General features: G+C 36.9%; 1 protein-coding gene across 1 annotated transcript; it reads left to right on the top strand.

Moving 5' to 3' along the window:
• Window positions 1-6250: 6250 nt before the first annotated feature.
• Window positions 6251-8140, top strand: ccr7 (chemokine (C-C motif) receptor 7). Its single transcript, XM_017480727.3, has 3 exons — window positions 6251-6382; window positions 6635-6675; window positions 6907-8140. Exons 1-3 carry the CDS (start codon window positions 6367-6369, stop codon window positions 7948-7950), a joined length of 1101 nt encoding a protein of 366 aa, XP_017336216.1. The 5' UTR covers window positions 6251-6366; the 3' UTR covers window positions 7951-8140.
• Window positions 8141-9898: the final 1758 nt, after the last annotated feature.

The raw sequence follows: 9898 nt of genomic DNA, 5'->3' as shown, positions 1-9898 counted from the left end.
TAGACTGTTGGTATTCTTAGTCCGTGACCTAGTGAACCAGTATCAGGATGTATTTATTAATAGAGATGTCAAAGCACTTCTGCAAGTGCCAAATGCCACAACTGTAAATGTGTAATGTTGCTGATTCTTATTTGGCAGTTAAAGGAAGAGGAGTGATGATGATATGATTACAGATGAAATGAGGATACACGTAGTTATTATCCAGTCTATTAAAAAGAAGCTCAAACATTAGAGTTCTGTGCTATTAGTCTGAAGGTTGAGAATGTAATTCCCACAAGTGAGTAACAGACCCATGAGTAATTTACTGAACCATGAAATGTCTCTCATTTGAATTTCTTCAGAGCTCACAGATAAATGTGATTTGAATCACAGGGTAAGTTTTCTGTAGTCATGCTGTGCCATAGACGGCTCTGTTCCACGTAGGAGTGATGATCATCTTTAACTGCCCTAAAAAAAAAAAAAGAAAAGAAAAATGACTACTTTCTGTTCCTCTGAAAAAATTTCACATTCGGTTCCTTGTTCTGTTTGGGTAAAAAAAAAATATGGAAACAAACTATTTTTACCAAAAAAAAAACCCCTGATTTTATTGTTCAATTAAAATAATGCAAACATAATATGAAGTAAGCTAATTAAATATGAAAGTTAAAAAAAAAGTTAGTGCCCTCCACTAATATTGGCACCCTTGGTAAATATGAGCAAAGGAGGCTGTGAAAAATTCTTTAATGTTTAACCTTTTGACCTTTTGTTCAAAAACATCACAGAAATTCTCTGCTCTCACGGACATCAAACAATTGCCAAAACAACACAGGTTTGTCTAAAAATGATTTTTGTTAAATATAGGTTTGCAACAAAAATTGGCAGCCCTATGAATTCATATGAGAAAAATATATTTGAAGTATATTTCCATTGATATTTTACATTTTTTAGTACACAAAATTGGTCAACCATGACTTGCTATTTTACAGGGGTATAAATATGAGGTAACACATAGGCCAAATTCGCTTAGTCATTCATAACAATGGGTAAGACCAAGGAATATAGCTGTGATGTGCGGCAAAAGGTTGTTGAGCTTCACAAAATGGTAAGTGTCTATAAGAAAATAGCGCAAGCATTGAAAATGCCAATTTCCACCATCAGGGCAATAATTAAGAAGTTCCATTCAACTGGAAATGTTATGAATCAACCTGGATTTGGTACGTGTGTCTATATTGTCTCAACACACTGTGAAGAGGATGGTTCAAGAGGCCAAAAAATCTCCAAGGATCACAGCTGGAGAATTGCAGAAGTTACTTGTGTCTTGGGGTCAGAAAGTCTCCAAAACTACAATCTGAAGTCACCTACATCACCACAAGCTGTTTGGAAGGGTTTCAAGAAAAAAGCCTCTTCTCTCGTCCAAAAACGAGTCTTCAGTTTGCCAGACACTACTGGAACTTCAAATAGGATCGGGTTCTATGGTCAGATGAAACCAAAATAGAGCTTTTTGGCAATAAACACCAGAGGTGGTTTTGTTGCACACAGAGAGGTAGTCATATGGAAAAGTACCTCATGTCCACAGTTAAATATGGTGGGGGCTCTTTAATGTTTTGGGGCTATTTTTCTGCCAGAGGACCTGGACATTTTGTTAGTATATTTGGCATCATGAACTATCAAATATCAACAGATATTAAATGAACACCTGACTGCCTCTCCCAGAAAGCTTAAAATGGGCAAAACATACCTCTCCTACCATGACCATCCCAGTCCCCTGACTGAAACCCATAGAAAACCTGTGGGGTGAAGTGAAGAGGAGAGTCCACCAGCGTGGACCTTGAAATTTGAAGGATCTGGAGAGATTCTGTATGAAGAAATTGTCTCAGATCCCTTGCCATGTATTCTCCAACCTCATCAGGCATTATAGAAGAAGACTCAGAGCTGTTATCTTGGCAAAGGGAGGTAGCACAAACTATTGACTAAAAGGGTGCCGATAATTGTTGCACACCTAGATTTAAGAAAGTTTTTTGTTTTTTGTTTTTTTATAAACCTGTGGTTTTTGGGGGGTTTTTTTTGCAATTGTTTGATATCCATGAGAGCAGAGTATTTTTGTGATATTTTTTAAACAAAGGATAAAAAGCTTAAACAATAAAGAATTTTTCACAGCCTTCTTTGTTCATATTTACCCATGGTGTCAAAATTAGTGGAGGGCATTGTACATATTTCAAAATGGTTTTATTAAAAATATATAATATATGAGAATATCAAATGAACAAAAATATTTCATATATAATATAAAATTAAATGTAAATTAAACATATAAAAACATATACAACTGATAGGAAACAAAAGTACAAAAAATTTAATAATATAAAAGTAATGTAATGTGCCACTAATAATAATAATAATAATAATAATAATAATAATAATAATAATAATAATAATAATAATAAAAGCTCGTTAAAATTTGAAGTAATTTTTTATAAAAAAAATTTAAGCATCAGTCATATATGAAGGACAGAATGGAGAAAATAATAACAAAATAAAGTATATAAATATATATTATATAATAATACTGTTAAATATATACATAAGTGTGTAAAATATTTCAAATGTAAAGTAACGTGACAGTAAAAGTAAGACAAATAATAAAAAATAGATATTTATTTTAGAAATGTTATTCTTAAACATGCTTAAGCATGTTTTCTTTCTCTCTTTTTTAAATCAGTGACAGATGGAGGCTGTAATTAGTCTCACAAATGAAAGTATTTTTACCCCAGTGACAGTGGCTTGCAGAAAGGAAGCTGTACTACTTTGTCGGTAGGTTTTTTTTTGTTTTTGTTTTTTTTATATAGATTCTCTTTTTCTCTTTGATCTCTGTGTCTCTTGTTTCTGCACCTTTTAAACCCTTATCTGAGATCAGACCTGCTAATCGTAGCTTGTAGATAGAGACACTTAATATAACTATACTATTGTTTCATTCACGATGAATTCATTTCCTTTTCTTTCTTTTTTTTTTTTTTTTTTTGCATATTGCTGCAAATGCAGAGAGGATGTTGTCTGAACTCTGAAAGCATTTACATGAGCCTTAATTCTACAGTATTCTAGAAATAATATTCCAGAAAAAGAAAATCTGTGCATGAAAAACCATGCATAGATTTATGTCCACACGAGTAAAGATTTGCACATTGTTTTTTAAAAGTGTAGAGTGCTGGCTGCATGGTCACATGACTCACCTGGATTGTGGTTTCTGCACATTTTCCTGTCATCGTCCCTTTCTTAGCAGCTCTCTAATACACACACCAACCACAGCTGCATGCGTGCAACCATGTGTGTACCTGTGCACACCCAAAGCAAAGGTTAGGATGGTTCAGTATTCAGGAGGGGGGATGTAAATAATTTTGAAACCACGACTGTTTGACAGGAACTTTCATGTCGCGTGTGTATCAGATTAAACAGAGGTGTTAGATTGTGAACATACACACAGATATTCAGATAAGGGTTAAAGAAAGTTTTTTTTATTTGTCACATCATCACACACAGGACCACACAAATAGGGAAGCATTTCCTTTGACCTGATACTTCTGATTTATGCAGTCACCTGGGGTTTTTTTCCAAGAGCCCCGCTTCTTGATAAAACTAATGTGTGAGACAAGATCGTTAAGACCTAGAAATTAGGTCATTTAGTTGTGGCCAAATGAAAACTTTAAGCGTTTTTTGTTTTTTTTTACTAACCTTTTTATTCATTTTCTCATTCTCATTTTCACAAGGACTTCTTTTCTCACTCAATGTTCATGGTCCAACCTCATATTAATGAGAAATCCAGCCTAAACGCTGAACTCCAGTTAGAGATCTGCGCCATGAAGTCGTTCTTAATGTGCAGTTAATGTGTTTGAGGTTTAATGTGTTTGAGCAGTGTGTACAGATGAGAGGATGAGAGAACTGAACAGGACTAAAGTACTAAAGCGCGGCCGCATCACTCTCTTTAGGTAAAGATGAGACAAGGGCTAAATCCCACTGGAAACACTATCACCATGGCATTGTGGATAATATAGGAAACCGTTAATCAAAATCAAAATAGCCAAACATGTCAATAAAGGACGTTTAACCTAAAAAAATAAAAAAAAAAATAAAAAAAATTAAACTCAAGATTTCATTACAAAATAAGTCTTTGACATCATTGAGGATTCTAAAATTCTTAGGTATTAGCTTGATTCAAAAATGGAGGACATTGAGCTGAAAACACAGCCTACACATGAACCACAGCTGCACACATGAAACCAAACGTGTACCTGTGTGCACCCTTGTGTGAGGCAGGGGGAAAGATAAAAGGCTTAAGTAGCATTGTTTTTCCAGTGCAGCCATCATATTCTCTGCCCTACTTTTACACTGTGGGAAAGTTTACTATGATAGTAAACTTTGCAGCTGTACCAGGTTAACCTTTTGTTATTCAGTTAATCTAATAGAGAGTTATTCATTAAGCTATCATGGTACTACCGTAATGATGCCGGTGCCACATCCTAACACACTGTAGCTCCTCTCACCCACAGATCATTCCTGCTGCATCTTCGTACATCTTCTACTTGGAGCTTCTGCACTTCTGCTGCTGTGAATAACTCCATATGGACACTCTAAAGAGCTGCAATTTACAAAGCAGTTTATGTCTAAGTCTCACCCTTTATTCTGCATATATAATCTCATCTAGATACTGTCAATTTGTACATAAGAGTTGCTGCTGTACTCACATAGACATAATGTATGCTCATCCCAGGACCCTTATTCACAATCTGCAACACACTTTGTAATGCTCGCATTGTTACCCAGAAGATAATGGGTTCCCATTTGAGTCTGGTTCCTCACAAGGTTTTTTCTTCACATTGCGCCCCGGAGTTTTCCTCACCACTGTCAGCTCTGGCTTGCTCATTAGGAATCAAAATCTACATCCAGATTTTTGTAAAGCTGCTTTGTGACAATATCGACGAATAAAATTGAATTGAATCAAACGTTCTTTGCACTAACACACCTGACTCAAGTTTGAGTTTGAGCTTGATACCTGTGAAGTGGCGCAGAACGGCTAAATATATTTTTGTGGATTATATCACATAGAATAGAAATATCACGATTTCTACTGTGCAAGTCATATTGTTGCAAAGTCTGCAATAAGAGTTCACAATGAACAATGATGTCACAGAGCATACATAGACAAAACCAGGCGTGGCAGCAGGGGCATAGTTGAGCGTCAGAGTAGGCGGGTCCAATCGGCAGGTAACACGTGATGATTCTAACCTGTGTCTTATTACCACCAGTTTACTTATTTGTGTCTTTTTGTGCTTTCAGGGACTCCTTTAATCAGCGAGAGAGAGAGAGAGAGAGAGAGAGAGAGAGTGTGATATAGCCGGACAAGAATTAACGCTCGGACTTAAAGATACTAAATGCACAATAAGTTTTTGCAGTGAAAAATGACACATACATAGACAATTTAATGAAGGATTAACACATAACAGGTGAACACATTAGGGTAACATAAAATGACAGGATAGGGGTGGAGACATCACTACAACATAAGCACATGGCTGATTTTCTGTTCTGGTTCTGTACCTCATTGTGTTCACCTGTTCTTGATTAGTTTGTTTGTTAGTCATACTGATTGTTTGTTGTGAAGTCACCTTTAAGTCTGTGCCTTAGTGAGTCCTGGTCCTCACTGTACTTCCTTTGTCACCTCTTTCTCTCTTTTTTGGCTAAGAATTATGTTTCTTTGATGTTGCCTGTCAATGTTTTGACCCCTGCCTTGGACTCTGATTACAATTGTTGGATTTACCCGAATAGAGCACACACTGAGTTGAAGCACTAGGAGAATTTATATAAACTATTCAATGAGGTATCTAGTTTCTCTAAAGAATGCAACAATTACAGCAAAATCTGTCACAGTGACCATAACAATAGGTTTGTCAAAACATCGATATTATACTTTTTTCTATCCCAATCCATGTTCATTCTGCCATCTTCAAAGTCTCAAACAGTTTTCTCACTACATAGAGTAGAAATTTATACCTAGAAAGTGAAAGATGAGTTTTTGTTGTATTTTCGTATAAAACGATTAATGTTTTGACACCCTTATTCTTTGCATGCTTCCTCCCAGAACTATTCAGGAACAAATTCATAATCAGTTACATAATAGTTAGCATACACAAACTCTGTACAGATAAAGTATTATCGCCTTTGCTTGTTTTTCTCGAAACAGTATGAGGTGAGGTAAAAAACCCTTTCCTCTACTCGTGGCTTCAAAGACAGGAGATGTGGTTCCTCAGTGAGCAGTGTTAGAAAAAAAAGCATTACTGATCACTGTGTTCTGAGCAGTAGTACGACAGACGTGTAACACACACTCATTCAACAACAATGGTCTCATTCACGGGTGAGTACAAGCCTTTTAAAACCAAACAACTAAACAGTCAAGCAAAATTTACCACCATAGTCTTTGTCTACTTCTAGTTTATTCTACAATAGATGTGAAATTGTATAAATAGTGCACATACATTAGACAGGTTTACAGGAAAAGGCTTATCTTAACAAAAAGAGTTTTGTTAAAAGTTTGATAAAAAAAAATATCCCATAAATGATCTAGAAATTGATCTGTTTTCTAAATCATGTTCTCTTTCATGTGTAGCCTTAGGTCCCGTTTTGCTGATGTGGTCCTGCCACTTTCAGGTAACATATTTAGCACCATGAGGTTATACATGGTTGCACATGCACTTTTACAACTGAACTAAAAAATAAAAAAACATTTTTACCTCATGGAAACTGGAAAGAGAATGTGAAATGTGAATGTAAAGATTGTGTTTTCATTTTAAAGGCATTTTCTGTAATAATAGCCTGGATGATTTAAAGATGCTGAAGCACTGCATTGAGTGAATCTGTCAATTCACCCACTTTTTTCAGACAAGCTGGTCCAACTTGACTACTGATTCCACAACCGAAACAACTGAAGATGATTACACACCAGATTATGAGAAATATGAGACGGTGTGTGCAAAAGTCTCCAATCGATACTTCAGATCGTGGTTCCTCCCCACAATCTACAGCATCATCTGCTTCCTGGCTCTCCTAGGAAACTTCCTGGTCATCCTGACCTACGTCCATTTCAAGCGGATTAAGACAATGACGGATATCTTCCTGCTGAACCTGGCCGTAGCCGACCTGCTCTTTGCGCTATCGTTGCCGTTCTGGGCCACCAGCATCATGACCAAATGGCCGCTCTGGCAGTTTCTGTGCAAGGCCATGTATGCCATCTACAAGATCACCTTTTTCAGTGGCATGTTCCTGCTCACTTGCATCAGTGTGGACAGGTACTTCTCCATCACCAAAGCTGTTTCTGCTCACCGCTGCCGTACCAATGCCGTTCACTATGGACGCATATCTTCCCTGGTCACTTGGGTGATGGCTGTGTTCTTCTCCTTGCCTGAGATAATCTACTCCAACGTCAACTCCAACAACACCTGCGTGGCTTACAGCAACGGACACGAAGATCTCCGCATCTCCATGCTGGTCAGCCAGATGGTGCTGGGCTTTGTCCTACCGGCGCTCGTGATGGTCTTCTGTTACAGCTGCATCATTAAGACCCTCGTGCAAGCCAGGAGCTTTGAGAGAAATAAAGCCTTAAAGGTGATCTTCGCCGTCGTGGCCGTGTTTGTTGTCAGCCAGCTGCCATATAACGTGGTGATGGGACTGAGCACGTACAACACCACCGTGTGTGACCTCGATAACAATCTCCTCTATGCCATGGACGTAAGCCAAGGTATCGCCTTCCTGCGCTGCTGCCTGAACCCCTTCCTATACGCTTTCATTGGAGTGAAGTTTCGCAATGATCTGCTGAAACTAATGAAATTCCTGGGCCTCTCGAGTTCCAGTCATGTCATATACTCTGGTAAGAGGAAGTCCTCGGCCGGGCTCTCAACCACTGACACCACTTCATTTTCCCCATGAGCCAATGACTTTTCCTCTTTTTATATTTGCTTTACTGTTTCATTCATAATTTCTTTTTCATTTTGTCTTTTAGTTTACATTTTGTTCCATCATATTTCATATTTTTCTGATTTTTATATATTTTTCTTATGAAAACAAGAACATTTTTATTGTATTTTATATTCTACATACAGTAAGTGTGTGTGTGTGTGTGTGTATGTGTATATATATATATATATATATATATATATATATATATATATATATATATATATATACATACATTTATTGATGTCTCTATATCAACATTTTATGATGTTTAAAATACTGAATAAAGCTTTTTTTATATATATGAATCAAATACCCGTAGTGTTAGCTCGAACCCTAAGCAGACACATTTTACACGTACACTGAAAAGGCAGTGCCTCTGTTTTCTTGCAAGGTGTTGTAGATGCACTCTGTCACAGTTTTCATCTGCTCAGTGGTTTGCAAAAGGACATAAATTTATGCAATTAAAAACAAATGAAAATTCAGGCTTAGAGTATACGTAGTATATCTTAGAGAGGCAACTCTATTGTGAGTAGTTTAAATATGGCTTTAATGACTGAAACCACAAAGTATTATTACCAGGTTTTAGCCACATTCATAACTACATACATTTACTGTTGTCACTTTAGTTCACGGAATAATATTCTCTATTATGAATAACTGAATAATAAGCTGTACACTATGCACTGAAGATAAAAGGATGTTACATTCATCATTAAGTAAGGTCACATTTATCATTAAGTAAGGAATAAAACACTCAGTATCATGCTGTTATAGGAAAATAATCAGCAACTGTGTAGTGTGATAAACCAGAGTTTAAACACCTTGTGATTACACCTTCAGTTAGCGTTGAGAATTCCGCTGCATTGTGGTATAAACTAAAACTTAAACTGAAATTAAAGATTTGTTGCAATTACTCAATAGAATGACATGAAGTTTGCACCTATGTGCTACATGTAGAATGGCATCAAGTTCACACCTACATTCTACATGTATTCACAAGTTTAAACCAACGTGAAGATGAAAAAAACCATGCAAACAGACCAGTTTAAAATAGAATCGCAGCACAGAATGAGAGCCGAAACGATATTCTAGATGTCTTACTCTGTCATCACCTCAAGCTTCAAACTTCTTTTTTTTGTGTTAACCAGCATGAACACATGCCTAAAGCTAAAAAAAATAGTCCTTTAATGTATTCTAACATGGAGCTGCAATCACAAACCGACCTAGAACACTGCTGCATTTCTGACAAAAATATCTGCTTGTGGCCTTCTCTGTACAAGTAACAATGCAGAGACCATTTACATTTTCAGAAGTTTGTACTAGGACTGTTTTTAATAACTTTCTCTCCCCCGCCAAAGGAATTCTGACCAATTCCACCCTCTTCCGAAAGAGTTCTGACCAATACTACCCCTACCAAAGAAATTATAACTAACTTCACCCACTCCTGAAGAAATTCTGACCAAACTCAACAATTTCCAAACAAATTCTAACAAATCCCACCCGTTTTGAAGAAGTTCTGACCAAAATCACCCCCTTCCAAAGAAATTGTGACCAATCCCACCCCTCTTGAAGGAATTCTGATTAATGCCACCCCTCTCGAAAATATTATCCCTTCAGTCCCCATAAGTGAATACTGACTGACTGATCCCACCCCCTGCTGAAGGAGGTTTGACCAATTCCACCCCTCTTGAAAAAGATTCTGACAGATCTACCACCTTCAGAAAGAATTCAATCTCACCTCTTCCCAGAGGAAGTCTGACCAATCTTGCCCATTCCTGAAGGAATTTTGAAAAATCCCCCTTTCTAAAAGAAATTCTGACCAATCCCCCTCCCTTTCTAGAAAGAATTCTGACCAATCTAACTCTCTTCCTCAGTTATTATTGACTGCACCATCTCCCAATATTTTCTGATAAACCTA

The sequence above is a fragment of the Ictalurus punctatus genome, chromosome 12 (assembly GCF_001660625.3).
Source record: "Ictalurus punctatus breed USDA103 chromosome 12, Coco_2.0, whole genome shotgun sequence".
Classification (NCBI taxonomy): Eukaryota; Metazoa; Chordata; class Actinopteri; order Siluriformes; family Ictaluridae; genus Ictalurus; species Ictalurus punctatus.
The sequence above is the reverse complement of the archived record's forward strand: the minus strand, read 5'-3'. Positions and strand labels throughout refer to the sequence as shown.

Coding starts and splice junctions, on each gene's coding strand:
- ccr7 (XM_017480727.3), top strand. Junction 6,676..6,906: donor TGTGGTCCTGCCACTTTCAG/GTAACATATTTA, acceptor CACTTTTTTCAG/ACAAGCTGGTCCAACTTGAC.